The sequence below is a fragment of the Ascaphus truei genome, chromosome 14 (assembly GCF_040206685.1).
Source record: "Ascaphus truei isolate aAscTru1 chromosome 14, aAscTru1.hap1, whole genome shotgun sequence".
NCBI classification, from domain to species: Eukaryota; Metazoa; Chordata; class Amphibia; order Anura; family Ascaphidae; genus Ascaphus; species Ascaphus truei.
In genome coordinates, this window is record NC_134496.1 from 33127548 (window position 1) to 33150698 (window position 23151).

Genomic DNA, 23151 nt, shown 5'->3' on the forward strand with positions numbered 1-23151 from the left:
TATATATATATATATACACATGAAGGTCAGTCAGCACACTGTAGTAGAAAAGGTTGTAATAGCAGATGCTAGTCCCATAGAGAATAAGTATGATACGAACCAATCCAAAGACCAGTAAAGAGACAGCAGACCGCACGGGGTTAATCCAAAAATATATATTCACAACATCAAATACAAATACACGTGTATTTGATGTTGTGAATATATATTTTTGGATTAACCCCGTGCGGTCTGCTGTCTCTTTACTGGTCTTTGAATTGGTTCGTATCATATATATATATATGTATACATACATACATACATAGTAAATAGTAGCAGGCACTACAGGTCTTGTGAAGCAATGACAAGTTACACAGATCAGCGTTCTCCTGAGAGAGCCACAACGCTCTCCTGAGAGAGCCACAACGTTCTCCTGAGAGAGCCACAACGTTCTCCTGAGAGAGCCACAACGTTCTCCTGAGAGAGCCACAACGTTCTCCTGAGAGAGCCACAACGTTCTCCTGAGAGAGCCACAACGCTCTCCTGAGAGAGCCACAACGTTCTCCTGAGAGAGCCACAACATTCTCCCGAGAGAGCCACAACCTTCTCCTGAGAGCCACAACACTGACCGGTGTAATAAACTCTTCACTTTTTTCACAAGACTGTGGGTGCCTGCCACTATTATTCTATTCCCAATTCCTTTGTAGTTCATGGACCCAGGCAGCACACCAATTTTAGTGGAGTGCCACTATAATCTATGTTATATATGTATATACATATCCTTCAAAGGCTATCCATCATTAGCAGGGCCATTTGTATTTATATTATTATCTATATGGCGCCAACAATTGGCACCACATTTGACACACAAAAAAAGACAATACAATACAACACAAGGAATTATAAATCCAATGATTGCAAACAACATACAAGCACAGGGTAGGAAATGGAATTACTTAATTACGTTAAACGTGTAAACAAAAATGATAGGTAAAACAAACATAAGACAATGTTTTTTCCGGGATCTGGAAGCCCTCCAGACTCCTCATTCCCAGTTGTCCAAAAATGTCTTTTTGACCCATTTTTTAATTCAGTGTTCAGACTCCCATGCAGAGTGCATGTTTAATTAACCATTTCAATGTCATAGGGTCCTGCAGTGTATTGCTCGGCATGCTTTAAAGCAGCAGTTCAAGCAATATCCTAGCTGTGTTTTTTTTTAAATAAATCCGTTCTGTACTATGAGAAAATACTTGTAGCATTTAAAAAAAATGTTTTAGAGACATTTTTAATGTTTCAAATGTAGGAAGCATTTCCAAAGTGACAGCCCCCTTCCCCTTCTGATAGACTCTGGCTCTTGAGCCCCGCCCTCTCTCTAGCAGTGAACCAATTGTACCTAGTAACTGCCCAGTCAATCATATTCTAGGAACCACATTGCCCACAATGCTGTGCAAGAACTGAATTAAAGAACCCTGAGCAAGCAATCTATTACAGTCGATTACAGGAGAACGGATCGATCTGCAGCTTAGCTAATCACTTGTCAGTGTGCAGATTGTATTGATGCACATATTGAATGGGGATTTTTTTTTTTTTTCAAACGGCAGTTTCAACTGTACATTGCTTTGCTGTACATGGCTGGCCTATAGGGGTATAATCCGTGTCCTGATCATACCGGCCTGCCCTGCTCAGCGACCCCATCTGACCCTGTCCCAGAGCACAGGTAATCCAACATACAGTAACAGCAGGGACTGACCAATAAGGGTCAGAATGAGTCAGAGGTCCTCTGTCAAATTATTCAGGCATCCTGTGTCGCTGCAGCATCTGTACCACACACAATGGCTCATTTAAGCTTTAAGTGCTAGTCTTTGATGTGGGAGAATCTGGTTTGAGTCCCAGTGGGGTAGTTCCCCCTCTCCTTTCTCCGGACCTAGCACTGCAGTCCCGTGATCCCAGGCAGTGTCACTCTTCCTTGGTAGTAAATGCTCTCATCGTCACCTTGGTTGAGTCTCTTCACCACGTTCTTCTCGTACATGAGCGGGTGGTACCCCCCCACCGTGCAGGCACGGTCGTGAAACTTCTGGTAATAGTGACACAGGTCGGTCCGACGCTTGGACGGGAGAAACTCATAAACGTTGACCTGGTCACAGAGATTCATCATCAGCAGGATCCCTGAGAGGAGAGGAGCACAGGGAGATAAAGGAGACATCACTGCTCTCTGGGAGATTAAAATGTGTGTGTGTGTGTGTGTCACAATTAGATGAGGGGACCCTGTGTGATACGATCAAATAAATGGACCCTGTCTGTCGCATTAAGATGAGGGGACCCTGTGTGTCAGGTTTAGATGAGGGGATTCTGTGTGTCACGTTTAGATGAGGGGATTCTGTGTGTCACGTTTAGATGAGGGGATTCTGTGTGTCACGTTTAGACGAGGGGACAATGTATGATACAATCAGATGAAGGGACCCTGTATGATACAATCAGATGAAGGGACCCTGTGTGTCACGTTTAGACGAGGGGACCTCTTGTTACACGATCAGATGAAGCACTGACCCAGTAAGCCAGAGGATGGGGGATCCGGCTGAATCTCCTCTGGCGTGTTCTCCTGGATTATGTCCCACAGCTGCCATGCACTACGTGGGTGCAGAATGTAGAAAGGCTGCTCCGAATTGTTCCTGCGATATGCACTGTACCGTTCAAAGAACTGGAAATCTGGCTTTTTGCACCACTGAGAAAGAGACAAGACGCACAATGTAATACCACAAATACAGTTTGATACTGTACATTACAGAGTGATAATATACATTTGTATAGTATTATATTGTATCACACTGCATTGTATATCGCACTGCATTGTATATCGCACTGTATCACACTGCATTGTATATCGCACTGTATCACACTGCATTGTATATCGCACTGTATCACACTGTATTGTATATCGCACTGTATCACACTGCATTGTATATCGCACTGTATCACACTGTATTGTATAATATGACAATGGCACACAATTTTTTAAGTAGCACACTATATTGTATAATATTACACTGTATCACACAGTACTGTATACTATCACACTATCACACTGTACTATATAGTATTACTCTCTATTATATAGTATTACACTATCACACTGTATCTTATAGTGTCACACTGTATCTTATATAGTGTCACACGGTACTGTATAGCATTACACTATCACACTGTATTATATAGTGTCACACGGTACTGTATAGCATTACACTATCACACTGTATTATATAGTGTCACACGGTACTGTATAGCATTACACTATCACACTGTATTATATAGTGTCACACGGTACTGTATAGCATTACACTATCACACTGTATTATATAGTGTCACACTGTATCTTAGTGTCACACGGTACTGTATAGCATTACACTATCACACTATAATAGATAGTGTAATACTATGTATTATATAGTATTACTATCACACTGTACTGTACAATATCACACTGTATAGCATTACACTATCACACTGTATGCAAACAAAAAGAAAGCGCAAAAATGGAAAAACACAATTAATAAAGATAATAACCTTTATAATAAACTAAAAAATACATACTAAAAATCGTTTACATAAAATAAGGATTCACATGAACCCACACTTTGCAGAGTACTAGCGGGGATACCCTGAATCAAAGCCCCTAGGTCTAGTGGTGTGGAAATGTCCTGGGATAAGGCTGGATATTACCACAGCTTACATTGATTTCAAACAGGGACCGCACTCCATGCAAAGTAGGGGAAAACACCGCAGTCTCTCGAGCTCCCGTCGTCACGGGCGCTCTCCGCTGCGAGGTGACGTCACCACCAGTGTGGGTTCATGTGAACCCTTATTTTATGTAAACGATTTTTAGTATGTATTTTTACGTTTATTATAAAGGTTATTATCTTTATTAATTGTGTTTTTCCCTTTTTGTGCTTTCTTTTTGTTTGCATGTTTCGTATCTACCCCGCGGATCACGGGAGAGTGAAAGCTGCAGAGGGAGAGCACCTATTGTGAATCAAGGGGATCTATTGAGACAGCGCACATCTTTGCTACTATCACACTGTATTATATAGTATTACTCTATTATATAGTATTACACTATCACACTGTATTATATAGTATTACACTATCACACTGTATTGTATAATATCACACTGTATCTTATATAGTGTCACACTGTATCATATATAGTGTCACACGGTACTGTATAGCATTACACTATCACACTATCACACTGTATTATATAGTATTACTCTCTATTATATAGTATTACACTATCACACTGTATTATATAGTATTACTCTCTATTATATAGTATTACACTATCACACGGTACTGTATAATATCACACTGTACAGTATAGCATTACACTATCACACTGTATTGTATAATATCACACTGTATCTTATATAGTGTCACACTGTATAATATTACACTGCAGTATTGTCGCTAGCTTCTTTTAAACATTTGTAATATTTGACGCAGGATATAAAGATAAAACATGAGAGGTGACCACAGTGTGCGGGCAGAGAGGAGAGGGGACGTCTGGATAGAAATCCCAGAGGGTGTCATTTCATTACCTGATGGAGATTTGCATTGTATGGAGCAGGATCCCACATGAGTAATATTCCTGAGTTATACAGAGGGTCGTCCAAGAATTTATGTTCGGCTGTGGACACTAACTGCAAAGGACAATAAAGATTCATAGTTAGTTAAGGCTAAAAATGGGTCAGTTATTTAATATCATAACTTACAAACCTGAGAAAGATTTCCCCAGAGAAAGGGAAGGACCAGCCGGGAGGAGGTGAAGGGAAAGTGTTGGGAATCGGGAAAACCTCCCAGAGAATAGACAGTGGAGAGAAAAAGTTTGTGAACCCTAATGATAATTACGGAAATTCCATAGTTTTTCCATGACCACCTTCTTGAATGAAAACTAGTCTTTTCTTAAATATCCAATAGGGTTTATATTAGCCAATTCCACATCTTTTTTAAACAAAATTATGTATGAATTAGACACAGAATGAGTAATTAAGAGTCAGGGCTTGTGCAAAAGTAAATGAAACCCTGGTTTATCAGCTAAATTAAAGGGGATAATTAGAATCAGGTGTTTAAATAATTAGGCAGATCGTTAATCTTAAGTTACGGAGACCCCATCTTATATAAAGATCAGAATCTTTGTGAGTTTGGTCTTCACCATACAGGTGTGTGGAAAAATGCCACAATCAAAATAAATCTCCGAGGACCGAAGAAAATAAGTTATTGATGCTCATCAGTCAAGCAAGGGTGACAACCCCGTTTTTAAGGATTTGGGCCTCCACCTATCCACTGTCAGACAAGATCTGCTGGCACTCTTGCCTTCATTAAAGTAAGTGTTCATGACTCAACTATCAGAAAAAGGCTTAACAAGAATGGTGTTCATGGAAGGATAGCCAGGAGGAAACCACTGCTCTCTACAAAGAACATTGTTACCCGTCTGAAGTTCACCAAAGAGCACATAGATGATCCACAAGACTTCTGAAACAATATTCGCTGGACAGACGAGTCAAAGGTAGAACGTTTTGGCCTCAATGAGAAACGTTATGTTTCGCAAAAACCAAACACTGCATTCAAACAGAAGAACCTCATCCCAACCGTCAAGCATGGTGGTGGGAGTGTGATGGTTTGGGGCTGCTTTGCTGCCTCAGGACCTGGATGACTTTTCATCAATAACACAACCATGAATTCTACATTGTACCAGAAGTTTCGAGAGGAGAATTTCAGGCCGTCCATCCGTGAACAGAAGCTGAAGTGACAGTGGTCTTGGAGCAAGACAATGATCCAAAATATACAAGCAGATCTACAAAAGAATGGTTGTAGAAGAAGAAATTCCATGTTTTAGAATGGCCTAGTCAAAGTCTAGAACTAAACCCCATCGAAATATTGTGGCAGGACCTTAAGTGAGCTGTCCATGCAAGGAAGCCCTGAAATGTCACTGGGTTGAAGCAGTTTTGTAAGGAGGAATCGGCCAAAATTCCTCAAAAGCGATGTGAGCGAATAACCAGCAGTTACAGGATACGCTTAGTTGAAGTCATTGCTGCTCAAGGGGTACTTAATGTAACGGTTCACATACTTTTCACACATGGATATTGAATCATTTGTTAATAAATAAATGTAGAAAAAGTATCATGTTTTTGTGTAATTTGTTTGATCAGGTTATCTTCATCTATTATTAGGACTTAGATTAAGATCTCATGACATTTTAGGTTAGAAATATGTGAAAATTCTATGAGTTTCACAAACTTTATCTTGCCACTGTTAATATATTAGAATAAAAGACCATCACCTTCTCTCTCTTCCCCAACTTCTCTATGCCCTCTCTCTCTCTCCCCCATCTTCTCTCTCTCTCTCCCTCACCTTAACACTTCCCCACCTCTCTCTCCCTCTCTCTCTCCCCTCCTCTCCCGCTCCACTTAGTGGTGTAACTAAACGGGCAACGTCACGATGTCACGTCATCGTGACATCGCTGTGTCATGTTGGCGCGTTGGCATGACCATGTGCCCCCATGACATCATGGAGGAGGGAAACTCTGTTACAGAGTTTCACTCTCTCCCTGGCAATCTGTTTCATTGCAGTGGGGCCTCTATAATCGTTTGGGGAGTGGGGGGTCATCAGGAGTCCGGAGGGAGGATCCCGACATCCCGGGCGGTTTTTAAACCACTGTCTCCACTCCTTTCCTCCACATACATACAGACATACAGGACTCATTGGCTCTTATACATATTAGATGTTTGCTTGCCACAAATTGTCTTTTTGCAATCATTATTTCATTGTGTTAACATAAATCCTCATGTATAAAAATGTCAGTTCCTGGATGGGTATAACGCCAGGATTAGACATGACCTAACTCAGGGGGGCTCAACTCAAGCACTCAAGACCCCTCAACCGGTCATGTTTTCATGATATCCCTGTTCCAACACAGGTGGCTCAATCAGTGGCTCAGTATTCAACTGAGCCACTGATTGAGCCACACGTGCTGAAGCTGGGATATCATTAAAACCTGACCAGTTCATCTTGAGGACTGGAGTTGAGCACCACTAACACTAACTTTAGTGCATATGCAATGTCAGGGATAATAGCTATTTTGCATATAATTTGCATGTCATTATTACTAACAGTCTGTAAAATTAAAGCGGGGTTACTGGGTTAAAGCTGCAGTTCAGTCAATATCCTGCATGTGTGTTTTTTTTTAATAAATCAGTTCTGTAGTAAGAAAAAATACTTTTAGCATTTTCTGTTTTAAAAAAAAACAACTTTTAAAGACCAATTTTCTTGTATTCTATTTTAACAGCCATTTACTAAGGTACTGCCCCTTCATATTCTGTCACAAGCTCTGGCACACCCCTTTGTCAGCCCTGCCCTCCCTCTAGCACATGTCAGTGCAGAATTGCTCATGAATATTCATGAGCTTCCACTGACAGACAAGCAGAATATAAACAGATCCCTTCACTAATTATGTCACCAAATTTCGACCTATCAATACAGTACATGGAGAACGAATTGACCTGCAGCTATACAGTTCTTTAGGTAATTAGATATTGCACACATAAAACTATTGAAGTAAAAAAATAAATTAAAAAAAAAAAAAGACTGAACTGCAGCTTTAACACTACGTTATTCACCTTACCACTTAGATTGTGAGCTCTTCCGGGCAAATACTCCTTTTTCCTAAGGTTACTTTTATGTCTCAAGCGCTTATTGCCATTACGTGTTACCCTATTTCCTCAATTCTAAGACGCACCTTTTTTTCGATTTTCACATGTCTGAAATCGGGGTGCGTCTTAGAATTGATGTATTAAAAAAAAAATGTTTTTAAGTGTCTACAGTACTAACCCCCTCTTTTCACTTAACATGTTTCAGGAGAGGTCCCATGTCAGCGGAGGACGAAGTGTGCGGCGGCAGCGGGGAGGTCCCACGTCTGCAGATGGTTGAAGATGGACAGCGGGCCGGAGTGTGGTGGCGGCGGCGGCAGGTCAGGTCCCAAGTCTGCAGGTGAATGAAGATAAGAAGACAGCGGACGTGCGGTGGCGGAGGCGGCTAATAGATCATAATAGCAGGAGCAGAGTGGCATAGGGTAATGGCTTGGGAGGTGCACACTGTAACACCGGAAGTTGACCGGTGTCTGACTTCCGGTTACAGTGTGCACCTCCCAAGCCGTTCCCCTATGCCGCTCTGCTCCTGCTCAGCTCTCCTGCTATTGTGATCTCCTGCCGCCACCACACGCCCGCTGTCTTCTTATCTTCATTCACCTGCAGACTTTGGACCTGTCCTGCTGCCGCACACCCACCCGCTGTCCATCTTCAACCATCTGCAGACGTGGAACTTCTCCTGCCGCCGCTTCACACTTCATCCTCCACTGACATAGGACCTCTCCTGAAACATGGTAAGTGAAAAAGTAATTTTCCTCGATTGTAAGGGCCAAATATTATGATGTCACCTTTATTACTGCTGTGAAGCGATATGTGCATAGCTGGTGCTATATAAATAAAGATATACAGTACATACATATGTAGCAAAGCTCCCCTTGTTACCTCGGGTGAGGGGGAACTGCTTGGTTGCAAAGACGGAGCTCCGCACGAGTGGGGAGAGGTGGCGGTGGCCGTTTCAGACTGCCGCACATGCGCAGTTGCGGCCGGAGCGGCAGCCACCTTTAAATGGCTTCAAAAGACAACAGAGACTACAATCCCCAGAATGCTTTGCAGGCAGCCATCTTGGACTGGCTCCGCACAGACTAAGCGGGACTACGAGCCCCAGAATCCTCGGGGGGGAAGGAGATCAGGTGGGCTGACCCAGCCAATGGGATTGAATCAGCCTAAAAGAAATGGGATATGCTCTGGGACAAGGAGCCAGCATGCTCAGTCTAACGGAGGCAGCAAGACAGAAGGTAGTGTCCAGGGAGCAGTAGCCCATGGACTAGGTCAGAACTCTGCCCCAAGGCCCCAGTTAGGCCCCGATCCCTCCAACGAGTGGAGTGTTGAAGGGAAGGCCCTAGGTAGGGACCTTCCCCTTAGAATCACAGCTGCACTACTGTGCCACGTGGCAAACTACAGCCTGGGATCAGGTTGCACGTGGCAGCGGAGAAGAAGGATCATCCGGCTGGAGATCGCATCACCGTGGACTGCTCCCTGGATAAGGCGTGAGAGGAGTTGTTGGAGGCCCCGCTGCGTGGAACTTACTACAGCATCACCCTACACTGTCAATATACCCTGGTCTGGCATGAGACCAGGAAGGTACCATCGTGCACCATCACATCACAAGGGGGGGTAGCGCTACCTCACATTTGGGTGGGACTGCTTGTGTGGACACTGGGGTATATGTGCCCAAGGCACCCTCCGTACTGTGGGGGAAAACCACGTCAAGCGTTGTGTATTGTTGTTACATAATATCCTATGGTATTGTTATGTGTGTCAGTAAATACAAGTTACATATCATCTGGTGTGATATTGTTTATTACTGACTGTATTGGTTCCTATGAGGAGTCATCCCGCCAATGCTGGGATCCCTCATAGGTGGAGGCGCTGCACTAAGAGAGAGAGAGCTCACCCTAGGCTCCCAGAAGCAGAGGGCCTCCTGTGAGCGTATAGGTATCAGCAGCACGCGTAGTCGCCCGCGGTTTCCCTTAGGCATAGGGAAAGGGGGCTACACATACATAAGCGTCACCTGGAACATGACATTCATTTCTAATGTGTCTGTATCTTTTCACCTGTGAGTTGATGAGACGGAAAGTAGTTTTCGACCCCACATCAGCCTGAAATCCAACCGTTGGAGCTGCATTAAACCTCAGAACGGCATCATGGGAATCTGAAGAGCAAAGAGGAGAGGAGGTGACACAACCTGCCAAAGACACAAAACTCTGCAGTCTGACTCTGCGTCCCTGGCTGTCACTGAGTGTGTCACACTCGGGGGGTTTCAGGCCGCGATTATTCTAACAAACGCCGGCAAAAACAAAATGCTGCGATCCTATTGAGGAGACGGAATTTGACCGCGGTGACACCTGGGAGCAGCAGCAGACGTCCTGGTGGCAGCAGCAGAAGTCCGTGTTGAGCCGGCGGGAGCAGCAGGAACAACGCACACAGCTGACGCTGGTGGGAGCCGGAGAACCATGTGACCAGAGCAGGAGCTTTCCTATTGGACGTGCAGGCTCCTCCCCGGCTGTTCAATAGGAACGCTCCTACTCCGATCACATGGTTCTCCGGCTCCCACCGGCATCAGCTGTGTGCTGTATTCCTGCTGCTCCCACCGGCTGAACACGGACTTCTGCTGCTGCCACCAGGACGTCTGCTGCTTCTCCCAGATGTCGCCGCGGTCCTCCTCACCCTCCGCAGTGGTCTTCCACACCCTGCAGGTAAGTGCCGCCCGGGTAACTAGGCACCCGGCCGGGCAAAAGAGTTCCTTGTGCCCGGGTACCCGTTACCCAGTTTTCTGAAAATTTAGGACCCGGTAGAACACTAATAAAGAGAGATACAAGGCTCATCCCAGAGAAGGAGGGAGCATCTAAATCCTAACAGCAGGCGCAGGGATTCCCACAAGGACCGCTAGACAGACAGCTTGCATAAAGAGGGGTTACATATGTATAATGTTCTAAGCAGCGGGAGACAGAGGGGATGTCTGTGGCACTGAATGGGTCAACCCGTTGCCTCACAAGTACCCCCTTCAAGAAAGGGGTGTAAAATAATTTACTCATCCCACCACGCTGTGGCGTAATAAGTATACAGGGAAGGATACAGCTGTTCCACGCACCGATCTCCAGCCCAAGTCCTGAGGATTTCATGGATCCGGCTGAAGACACCACTGCACAGCGTGCCAGGCGCCCGGCCTCCTCCTGCAGGGGTCTTGTAGGCAGATATTGGCCCCATGCGGAGGCGCTGAGGGGGAGGTCAGAGCTGCTGATAGTGGTCATCTTCACCCTGGTGCTGAGCTCGCACAGCAGCTCTCGAGAGCTGAGATTGTGGCGGTGACTACCGCGGAACGTCACGTTGTATTTGTTCAGCGCCTGGTAATTCCTCTTCACCTTCTGCAGTCTAGGTAACAAGTCCTTGGATGACATGTGCTCATCCCACACATTGGCCGCAGGTATCCGTGGGGCACTCTTCCTCTCTTTCACAGGCCCTGCCATGCGCCTTGTCGGATTTTCTGCAGTGCCTCCATTTACTGTGTCCCTCCGGCCCTCTGCTGTTCCCCATCTCCAGAACTCGTGCTGGGAGTCACCTCCTCGGGCAGGCTTCCTCACTCGGAATTGGAAGCTGTAGCTGGGTTTTACTATTCCAGAGAGTTCCAAGAAGCAGAAGTAGAAAGTACACAGGAAGACGGAGAAGATGACAAGAACTTTAGCAATGCCACGGGCCATGATGGAAAGATTAGGGAGATAAGGACCCGTGCAGACTTTATCATCCTAAAGAATGAAGAGTTTGATCACTCATCCGCTCCATGTATAGCTATATAGAGTAGAGTTAAATAGAGTAATAGAATGAGTTATAGGAAGTGGTTATGTGGAGCAATAGGAGAAGTTATAGGGAGCAGGAATATGGGCAAATAAAAGACGTTACAGAAAGTGGTTATATGAAGCAATAGGAGAAGTTACAGGGTGCGGTTATATTAATATAATAAGGGGAGATTCTGCTTTCACTGCCTGTTACTGTAAAATCAGACACTATAAGAAATTACACTCAGCCTGTTACTTACAGAGTCTGCTCGGGCAGGAGGACCGCTTTACATTCATGCTGAGGAACTGGCGAGTTTCAGAGACGGATCTGTGAAGGAACAGGACAGAAGAATCACTTATTTTCTGTCCTTCTGGAGGTACAAATTGTGTCAGAAACACTCAGCATTCTCATGTTCTTACTAATTCCACCTCAGTAATCATAGACATTTAATTAACCAACATGACAGTTCTTCATAGCTGAAATGATAGTGTTCTATACATGTGAAGAAGGGACCTGTGAGGTTTGGAAAGCTCTATACATGTGAAGAAGAGACCTGTGAGGTTTGGAATGCTCTGTACACATGAAAAATAGACCTGTGGGCTTTGGAAAGCTCTATACACATGAAGAAGAGTGTATATCATAGTGCATTAATGTGCATTAATGTGCATTAATCATAGACATTTAATTAACCAACATGACAGTTCTTCATAGATGAAATTATAGTGTACTATACATGTGAAGAAGGGACCTGTGAGGTTTGAAAAGCTCTATACATGTGAAAAAGAGACCTGTGAGGTTTGGAATGCTCTGTACACATGAAGAATAGACCTGTGGGCTTTGGAAAGCTCTATACACATGAAGAAGAGACCTGTGAGGTCTGACAATCTCTGTACACATGCAGAAGAGACCTGAGATGTTTGAGAAGCTCTGTACAGGTAAAAAAGAGACCTGTGAGATTTGTGAAGCTCAGTACACGTATAGAACAGACATATGAGGGTTGGAAAGCTCAGTCCACGTGAATAAGAGACCTCTGAGGTTTGAGGAGCTCTATATGCTCTAATTTCCCATTTGCCGTTTTCAAATGGTATCAGGACAAGACAGAGACTAGAGCTTTGAAATCTGAAGAAGAAAAAAATATTGTTATATGTACTCCCTGAAACCTGAATCTCAGACAGACAGATGAGAAATACTACATACAAAAATAGAGAAGGAAGGGTGACTGTAGACCGCTTAAAACCATTAGAAGACAACAAATAAATGTCTTTTCTTTCAAGAGCCGTTAGAAATTGTTAACCCTTTACCTGTGTTAGAAGCCGCACAGATACACTGTTACTTCACTCATTTGACTTGGAGTTGAGATGTTGCAGTGTAGGGACCGTCCTTCTTCCCACAGTTTTAGTGACCGTCCTCCTTCCCACAGTATGCACCTTGTAGCTTTATATTAAGATCCATGTACTCTTGGTGGAGTCAGAGAAAGCAATCTCACTCCTATTGTTCAGTGTCACGTTTTCCCTGAGAAATAGAGGTATGGATAATGTAAAAGATTAAAATATTGACTTCAAGCAGCAGAACATCATGTTAACTGCTTCAGTGCCTGGGGGAAATGCAGATAAGATCATGCACATACAAAGGGACATGCAGACAGGAACACGCACATATACACAGACAATGACAGGAACACACACACATACAGACATGAACATGCACATACAAATGGAATTCCAGGAATACGCACATACAAACATGAACACGCACATATTAACGGACATACAGATATGAACACGCACATACAAATTGATATATAGACTTTAACATGCACACACAGAGGACATACAGACAGGAATACGCATATATAAATGGACATAGACATGAACACGCACATACAAATATACATACAGACATTAGCACGCACATACAAATGGACATACACACATAAACGCCCAAAAATAAAAACATGAACACGCACATACTGTAGAATCTGATACAGGACACATATTGAGGATATGAAGCACAGACGTAGGCTCGCTGGCACTTATTGTTGCTCTGCAGGCTCCACATCTCTCTTGCTCTCTCTTTGTTCCTGTCTCTCTCTCTCTCTCTCTCTCTCTCTCTCTCTGTTTATCTCTGTCTCTCTTACTTTCCCTCTGTATCTCTCACTCTCTCTACCCTTGTTCTTTCTCTCTCTGCCTTTTCTCTCTCTGTGACTGTCTCACCCTCTGTCTCTCTCTCACACGTTCTTGTTTTACTCACTTTCTTTAACGCTTTCCTTTACTCTGGGACCCGCTGCGTGGCAGAGCAGCTCACACAGACATACTCTGCAGTTAGCGCCTGACTGCAGCTGCTCTCAGAAAAGCCAAGTTAAGAATTTCATATAGACAGATATAGAAAACCAAAATGTTCAGGAAATCTAAAATTACCCAGACAGAAACAAGCAGAGAAACCTACTATGACCCCAGACATCAACTAAAGCTCCTTCTTCTCTGTTACAAGTAAATAGTAGAATATATCAAATAAAATGCGATGTGTAATGTTTTCAGGGACCCGAACACTGGCCCGCTGTGAAATCTCGAACATTATAAGTGATCACTGCAGGATTGAGATTGGCTCGGCAGGGGTGAGGTGTCTGCCTCTGCTTGGAAAGATTATGTGCTTTATTTTGCTGTTCCTCATCGTGCCTTCTAATGAACACACCAGAAATGTACGCTCGGAAAAACAATGCCACTGACTTAGCAGCTGGGGTGTCTGGTTCAAGCCCCAGTGTCAGCTCCTTGAGACTTTAGGAAAGACACTCATTTCCATTTGCCAGGCACCAAAATTGTAAGCTCACTGGGGCAGGGACTGAGCCTGTCAAATTCTATGTATATATTCATGAAAAGCTCGCTGTATGTATTCAAGTCCCCTCTATAATGACCTATAGGTCTGTACATATAAATAAGGGTTTGACTCACCGTCATCCCACAATACACATATTGATTGAGGGAAGGTATGTTTGTTTGGGGGTAGGGCGGGTGAGTGGCAGGAGGGGTTAACCCTTTTATTACCTTAGCAGTTATCCACTAAGATAATTAAGCTTTTTTCATTCATTCTTTTTTTTTTTGTACATAGGTTTGAAGCAGGGGGTTGTCCGGAGCTGAACCCCATTCATTTCAACTCCGGGGACAGTCTGCTTCCTGAGATACCAGCACCCCCTACGGAGGTCAGTATATCGGTGCTGTTTAATTGTCCCGGTCACGTGGGGCGATGTGGAGATTTAAACTTGCAGGATATACTGGCCCCCTCTATGAAGGTCGGAACCTTGGAAAGCGGAGGGACCCTGGAGCTGAGATTAAGGGGGTTCAGCTCCGGAGACCCCCTGCTTCAAACCTATGTAGGAAAAGAATTAATAAAAAGTGTGGGAACTGCTTTAAGAGCTGCGCGGGGAGACTGAGAGAGCGGCTGGTTCTCTCTGCTTCCCTCCGCACAGTTCTTACAGACTGGTGGCTGGCCCGGTAGGATTATCTCAGTGGGGGTCCCATGCACAAGCAGGGAAACTTATTGTCCCCTGGGCCGAGAGCCGCAAAGTGGCCACAATGCAACCACGCTCCAGCCGCACTAGCCGCTCCAAATCGCAGCACCGAGAACAGTACATCTGCAGCCCTCGACAAATCCAGTCGCCCGGTCGCAATGGGCGACTGTATTTTGCCCTCTGGCGATCCGTCATGGCCGCCCAAGCAGCGCACGCGGTTCTCTTCTAATCCCCCTGCTCGCACCGGGAAACAAAATACCCCTACCTGATTGGTCTGACGCGTGTTGGCGCGCTGCCGGGACTTTTTTTTGGCGCGCAGCCAGGCTCTATATGAGCTCGCGCAGTGAAGCCCACCCTTCCTTTTACGATCCTGCACGGAGCAAGTAAGTAGTGCTCCATTGCCTCAATGCCCCCCTTACCTCCGATGGCCCCCCTTACCTCCGATGCCCCCCTCTTACCTCCCATGCACCCCTCTTACCTCCCATGCCCCCCTTACCTCCCATGCCCCCCTTACCTCCCATGCCCCCCTCTTACCTCCCATGCCCCCCTCTTACCTCCCATGCCCCCCTTACCTCCCATGCCCCCCTCCTACCTCCATGCCCCCCTTCTTACCTCCATGCCCCCCCTCTTACCTCCCATGCTCCCCCCTTACCTCCCATGCCCGCCCTCTTACCTCCCATGCCGCCCTCTTACCTCCCATGTCCCCCTCACCTCCCATGCCCCCCCTCTTACCTCCCATGGCCCCTCTCTTACCTCCCATGCCCCCCCTCACCTCCCATGCCCCCCCTCACCTCCCATGGGGAGGTAGGGGGGGCATGGAAGGTAAGAGGGGGGGGCTTGGGAGGTAAGAGGGGGGGCCATGGGAGGTAAGAGGGGTGCATGGTAAGAGGGGGGCTCTTACCTCCCATGCTCCCCCCTCTTACCTCCCATGCCCCCCCCCTACCTCCCATGCCCCCCCTCTTACCTCCCATGCCCGCCCTCTTACCTCCCAAATGAGCGGAGAGATAATGGAAGGAAGGAGGGAGAGAAGAGGGGAGAGAGGAGGGAAGTGGGGCGAGAATGGAGGGAAGTCGGGATAGAGAATGGTGGGAAGTGGGGAGAGAGAATGGAGGGAAGGGCGTGGAGATAGAATGGAGGGAGGGGGGAAGAGAGAATGAAGGAAATAGGTTGGAGAGAAGGAATGGGGGGAGATAGTGTGTGTGGGGGGGGGCAGAGAGACAGAAAGGGGAGGGGGCAATTGGTGATGTCATTTGTATTATAAATATTTTTTTTTGTAAATCTGGTCACCCTAGCGTTAAAACAATTTCTAACCTGCTTTGTTCCAGATATGACTAGAAAGCTTCAAACAGGAGACATCGGAATACCCCCCAACTCAAAAGACAGCTAGGGAATGCCTGCACTCTGTGTATTTGCTGACATTAACGCTTTCATCTTCTCTTGGGATTGTTAACAATCACTTATATTCTCAAACCTGCCTGCATTTGGTCAATGTGAAGAAGCACAGTAGTTTCCCATTAATCAAGAATCAGCTTCACTGCGGATCAGCTCTCACACACACACAGACACCTACCACCACCACACCTCAGTGATCCTAAGACTGCGGCCACAGTGCCGCTGAGCGCGCTGTGCGCTTGGCGCATTCAATGCAATGAAAGCAAATGACGGCCATGCTCGTGCGACTCTCACAAGAGCTCAGCGCTTGTAGAGACAAAAATTAGTTCTTACTAGGACTTACCTTATCAATTACTGTGGAGTGATAGTACTTAAGGCCCCCTAATCATCAATTACTGTGGAGTGATAGTACTTAAGACCCCCTATAGGTGTCCCAAACTACCGCCTGATGAAGCACCGGAGTGTGTGAAACGCGTTGCGGAGTTCACTCAGTGCAAACACAGACATCTAGACACTTAGTTGTCCAGCTTAAAGCCTCCCCATGGAGCTTTGAGCCGTTTCTATCCAGCTAACTCCGAGTGGGAGTAGCGCTGGAGCTGTAGAGACACGGCGATTGCGGTGGACTACTCCTTACGGGTATCGCGAGAGGACGCAACCCGGAAGTACCATCCGAGTTTTGCCGAGCCAGTTGGTCCCAGCGCGCGGGACTGATCCGTGAGCCTCGGTGTTTACCCCCTGTGTCTACCACCTACTTGTGCCAGATGTCCGTGCACTGTCTTCTACTGGACCAATTTTATTATACATGTAAGTTACTACTTGCTATTGTTTTATATAACAAGAGACAGGGGGTGCCCAATGCTGCATCCAATTGACAAAACATATAAAGTAAAATACTTCAATAATAATAATTGGTTATTTAGTTAACCCTTTGGCCAAAGGCGTCATAAGCCTGCATACCAACGTCAAGGTATAATCAAAATAATGCAGGTCCTACACTACACTGTGAACACTTCCTTTTACCTCTGTGAGAGGGGAAACCATAATGGGTCTTGTTCCTGCAGCAAGTGAAATGACCTTCCAAGTTAAAAGGGTGAAGGAGGAGGAGTGAGCTCTGGGGGGAGGTGCCACAGCCTCCAAAGAGACATAGGTTAACACAGATACCCAGCAAGCTCAAACTCTATTGTTTTATATGTTTAATACATTTATCTTGACCCTTGGTGCGCTTCTGTGCCTTCTTTTTGCTTACTAGGACTTAATTCAATTTCTTTTTTTAAAAGCGAGGGTGGGGCTAGGTGGCGTGTAGATTTTTTGTCTCGCGAGTAGATTTTTGGGTGATTTGTCAAGCCCTGTACATCTGTATATATAATATTAATAGCTCAGTTCTGCTTTTAATAATAGACCCACACTCATCACTTCCTAAGTGAAACTGCAGCAACTGAAAGGCCATAAACAAAATGCAAGATTATAGGTACTGAAAGCTCAGCACTAGAGACGGGTGAATATGTCACATTCATCCGTTTATTCTCTCCTCCATGGAGACTTCAGCAATTCCACTCTGTTATTCGGCTGCCTGGCCAGCTCTGTCTCCTTTAGCAACAAAGAAAGCACATGAGAGACGTGCTGCATGACCGCAACCCCCTGGCTGACCCTTCCCTCTTCTCCCCCTCCCCCCCCCTCCTTCTTCTAGACCAGGTGGAGAGATGGAGCAGCTAGGCCCCCCGCATGGCTAGAAGCGGAGGAAACTTGACCTGCAACATCAGCGGGCCACGTCGGAAGGAGGAAACGATTGGTGGCAAGACCTGTGGTGGGTAAGAGGAGGGCCATCTGCTGCCCTTGTTTCACCCTCCTTCCCATTGAAATAGCCCCCAGGGGATTGAAGGAGGGTGTGAGCCCCTTAAGTGGCCAAATAAGTTGTGGTAAAGGTGGAGTTCATTTTCAGCCAGAGGGAAGATAAATCCATGGGACCTCTAATCCATGTCCCTGGTGCAGGTAACATTTGGGTATAGCAGGACCCAGCAGTAGCCAGTATAGTGATGCAGATAATAGCTTTGGCCACATCCCCGGCAGGACCACGTAGTGCTCCGTTCGTGGATGGAAGGGAACCAGGTGAAGGGGGTCGGTGTGGCGCGACCCCAGAGAGACCCAGCCTGGTTTGTGAGCATGTGGTGTCGGCTGCAGGAGGCAGAGCGGGACAACGACTAGCCCATCAGAGGGTAAGAGAGGGCCCTGGCCTTACGGCGACAGCCTGTCCCCCTGATCCCCTCCCCCTTTATGGCGATAAAAACAGTCAGGTGTGTGGAATGATTCCTGCCCCTCAGCACTTACGTATATATCCTTCCCTCGATACTAGGTAAGGGGGAGGGAGGAGAGGGACTATTCTGTAGCCACAGGGTATATGCTACTGTAGATATAAGTATGGCCAGATAGCTGAACTCATCCCCCTTTGAAAGCACAAGTCGTTTTGTCTGTTCTTAACTTTATTGAGGGAGTCACAGAAATGAAAGGGTTCTTGTGGGTGTTGTTGTGTGGGTAGAGAGTGCTTCTCTATGTGAAGTGCTTCTGTATCAAGGGACGGTCAAACTGATTGCTTTGCAAGGGAGTAGGTAAGAATGGTAGTACTCACTCAGTTGCTTGGGTAAGAAAGGAAGTGTGTAATGTTTGTCACACAGGAATAGGGACAGGGCTAAGCTACCTGTGAAAACAGACAGGGGAGTATGGAAAAATCAATTGAGCCAGGGGAATTAAAGGGGTTGTCACAGCAACTTCTGGCAGGCTGGAGAATTGGGAAGTATCTAAATGTATCCATTCCCACCTGAACTAGGAGTGATAGCTGCAGGGAAAGCTTACCTCCAAATAAAGGCTAGCAGGCAGAGCTGCAAAAAGGGGGGGGGGAACAGTGGGAAACAGAAATAGACAATCCAGGACAGGGAGCCTGGCCCTATCAGTCATGCTGTATGTCACAGATGACTCCTTGCTATCATGACTTTAGTGCTTGCGATGCTGCTCCTCCGTCCCCTCCCCCGAAATATTTCCGCCAATAAAGCACACACACATAGGGTTATATTAGTCCAGAGGAATTATGAAATACACCAAAGCAGGGGGTGCCAGAGTGCTACACCCACTGGTAAGGCCAATGGCGCTCAAACAATGACCTGCAAACCCCTTAAGCCAGCAATCGCACAGTACCAGCCGCTCAGCTGATTCATCCTGCACTGCGAGATAGCCCCCGGGTACCCAAAACACAAGGAGCCATACCCACTCTCCACTCCATGCCACCAGCAGGCATTACTGTACCACTAAGCTCTGTCTGGCAAGGTTACCCGGCATTTATCCCCAACCAAGCTGCCACCAACGGGGCTATTTAACCCATTAAACTAGCCCCAGCCTGCCAGATCCACAGAAACCTTCCAAACCCGCTCAAGGAACATTTACTGAGTCAAATCGCAAGATAATCAACCCCGCAAACGGAACTTACTAAACTTACGCCGCCCCCTTATTGGGGTAAAAAACATCCGGGCGCCATCCTTATACTCATTGGCGTAAACTGCTTCCCAAGCAGCCTGCTGCAAGGACTTGCCCTTGCAGGAGCATTCGCCTGCGGGGTGGGCTCCGCCACAAATGCACACTCATGCCGGAATGTGCATCTGCTAATTTTACATTGGCCCACATTAAAGGTCCAGCCGTGACCCTAACCTATTGCCTGACGCCAACTCCGAAGATGACCCGCTGTCAGGCGCCCCGAGAACGGAGGCCGTCAGAAGCCCTATCAACAAATCCATATTTTTAGTGTCCCAAAATATTTGCTTGCGGACAGCCATTTTTGGCAAAAATGCTCGTAGTAGCACCACCGAGCAATCCAGCTGTAAGTTCGCTGTGTAAACCTTATTGTGTACTCGTACTGGAACAGGGCTGAGCTAAGGTGGGGAGCTTTCTCACCAAGTACACTAGCAAGGATGGAGAAAGCCTACAGTCAATTAGCAAACATACAGTATGGGGGAATATCCTTATTTCAGTGTCCTCCTTCCTAGCCTCGCCTTTCTTGCCAGACCACACTAATGCCTCCCTGTAGCCTGGCAGTATGGACAGTATTTCAATGTAACTCCACCCCAGACCTTTTCTTTCACATCAGCGGGTAAATGTAACCCCAATGGGGTGCTGACGCACGCATATGCGTCCTTAAAACAAATGTCAGAAAGTTTTCTAGCACCTACCGGAACCACTGTGTGGACTCGATGACACTACCACTGCCTCACTGCCAGAGGCAGGCATGGCTCCAACAACCCTTTCATGTCCATGGAACTGCCTCCGGCTACGGGTGAAGACCCCTCTCATACCGCTGCCACACCAATGGGAACCGCATCAGCCCCAGGCCCTTGTGTGGTTACCAGAGCTAATCTAGGCCCATGGACCACCACCGATTTCCCTGCGCTGCCTTCCTGGGGCATTGATGTTACAGTGAGGGGAGAGCAAAGGAATAAGCTGTTGCCATAAGGCCTGGGGCCCCACTTTTACCTCCTGCTGGGCACGATGCAGCCGAGCACAGTCTCCTGCTTGGGGGCCAAGCTTGCGTACCGCTCCGGCCCCCAATCACAAGATCCTTCTCCGGTTGCAGATGGACGACTTTGGCCATTTGCGTCCTGAGCTGGGTGGTACTGTGCAGGCGGCCTAATGCGCCAGCTTGTGTGCCACTCCAGATTTGCCTGCCGTGATCCCACCGGGATTCCTGCCCCTCGGTACATGGGTGCATATATCCCCTACCCCCCGGACCACTCCACCTCCCATGACACAAGGTATGTGGGGGGGAGCCTAATCCCAGTGGTCATGCCACTTGTCACCGATGGCTCCTTGCTTTCTAAACTACATCCACCTCTTCTTGCCCCTAAATATCTACTTTCCAAATGTTTCTTAAAATCACTAAAACTGGTATTAGACATGCTGTTATTTGTTAACTTATTAGGGTGACATTTGTCCTCTTTTTGCCGGGACAATCCCGTTTTTTGTGTCCTGTCCTGGTTCCCTGCGTGTCCCGGATTTGTCCCGGGTTTTGGCCCCGGTCCCGGTATGCGTCGAGGCGGCGGCAGTGAGGAGGATGCCGTGCGAGAGCAGGTAAGTTTTTTCCATGTTGAATGAATGGTTGCCGGGGGCGGGACTTAGAATGCCGGCCGGGCCGCAGGGGATTGGCTGCAGGTCAGAGGGTGCCGGGGACGGGACTTCCGCTTCCTTCTGCAGAGCACACGTGGTGTGTGTGTCTGCCTTCCCGCTCCTAGCTCCCCCCCTCTGCCCGCCCGGGGTGATAGGAGGTGGGTTTTTGTGCCTTTGCCTCCTGTCCTGGCGCTCCCTCCCCCCCTCCCGGTCCCCTTGGTGCGGGAGAAGGGCGCGGGGGCGGGCAGTGATGGCTGTGCGGTGTGTCCCCATTCTGCCCCGGGAATCCGTGACTGCCCGCCGGGGGAGGGGGGGCGGCAGTTTGTACCTCTGCGTCCCAGCGCTCCCACCCCTCTCCTCCCCCTTGGTGCGGGGGTGGGTGCAGGGGGAGGCGGGGAGCCGCCTGCTCATGGATGCCTCTGCCTGTTCTCCACTGTGTGTGTGTGTGTGTGTGTGTGTGTACCAGTGTGTGTGTACCAGTGTTTGTGTGTGTGTGTACCAGTGTGTGTGTGTACCAGTGTGTGTATGTGTGTATCAGTGTGTATCAGTGTGTGTGTGTGTGTGTGTACCAGTGTGTGTGTGTACCAGTGTGTGTGTGTGTGTGTACCAGTGTGTGTATGTGTGTGTATCAGTGTGTGTGTACCAGTGTGTAGGGAACACTTCCCCTCCAGTATAGTGCCTTGAGGGACTGCGGATCAGGTAAGATCCCAGGCGGGATTGCTGCTTTAGAAATTGTGAAGAGGGGGCATCCTGACACTGGTTTAGGGGTTCAGAATCATTCACATCTGGCTTTTTTTTTGTTCGTTTAGTGAGGTCACCCGACACACACACACACACACAAAACTATGTAACAAGGACTAATGGTAGTAAAGTATAAGTGATCCACTGTGGATAAAAAACATCCCAAAGGGCCAGTTCCTCCGCCTGAGACGCAATTGTTCTGATATTAGGGTGTTTTCGTCTCAGGCTGAGGAACTGAAGTGTAAATTCCTCAATAGAAATTACCCTGAGCATCTTTTGGATGAAGTGATAGAACAGGTAACCAGTCTGAAAAGAGATGATTCGAAAAAGATTCGAAAAATAAATTTTTTGATAAGGTGCCATTCTTTACTCTATATAATGAAATGGCGCCAAAGATTAAACGGATCATTAACAAGTATTGGCCAATTCTCCTGAGGGACAACACCTTGGCTGAAATTCTTCCTGAGAAACCTACCATCATATTTACTAGGGCCACAAACTTAAAATCCAAACTGGCCCCTAGTTGTCCACTTAATTATTCGAAACAACAAAGTGATAAGATAGATAAAGGCTTTTTTAAATGCTCAAAATGCATGGCATGTGCATATAGCAGTAATGCAAGAAAGTTTAAGTCAAATGTTACACAGAAGGATTATCCTATCAAGTCATGTATTAATTGCCATACGTGTTACGTCATATACTTACTCCAATGTCCTTGTGGCCTACAATATGTGGGAAGGACTGGTAGAACATATCAAAGGAGAGTATATGAACACATATACAACATCAAAAAGGGACTAGTCACTCATAGCGTATCCCATCATTTCCTCACTCATCATAACAAAAACCCCAATGGTCTTAAATGTCAGGCTATTGAGGCTATTCCAGCTAGCCAAAGAGGTGGGAATAGGTTACAAAGAT

At 46.7% G+C, this 23151-nt stretch overlaps 1 protein-coding gene and 1 long non-coding RNA gene across 13 annotated transcripts in view; one reads left to right on the forward strand and one right to left on the reverse strand.

The window, feature by feature from the left end:
• Window positions 1–225: 225 nt before the first annotated feature.
• Window positions 226–23151, reverse strand: part of ST6GAL1 (ST6 beta-galactoside alpha-2,6-sialyltransferase 1) — a 35558-nt gene continuing 12632 nt past the window's right edge. For 6 of the 12 annotated variants that reach the window (XM_075570354.1, XM_075570355.1, XM_075570353.1 and 3 more), the window contains exons 3-9: window positions 12752–12962; window positions 11710–11777; window positions 10768–11419; window positions 9731–9828; window positions 4572–4673; window positions 2527–2701; window positions 226–2145 (exon numbers count right to left, since the gene is read on the reverse strand). In XM_075570354.1, coding sequence (XP_075426469.1) covers window positions 1904–2145; window positions 2527–2701; window positions 4572–4673; window positions 9731–9828; window positions 10768–11374 — 1224 coding nt within the window. In that variant the 5' untranslated portion in view covers window positions 11375–11419; window positions 11710–11777; window positions 12752–12962 and the 3' untranslated portion in view covers window positions 226–1903. Of the gene's footprint in view, window positions 2146–2526; window positions 2702–4571; window positions 4674–9730; window positions 9829–10767; window positions 11463–11709; window positions 11778–12751; window positions 12963–13416; window positions 13559–13700; window positions 13791–23151 lie in introns of those variants that run through there. The other 6 variants (XR_012788008.1, XM_075570361.1, XM_075570360.1 and 3 more) reach the window with 6 other exon arrangements.
• On the forward strand, window positions 10809–17202 carry LOC142465915 (uncharacterized). Its single transcript, XR_012788009.1, has 3 exons — window positions 10809–11826; window positions 14556–14646; window positions 16281–17202. It is a non-coding gene; the product is annotated as an uncharacterized LOC142465915 (long non-coding RNA).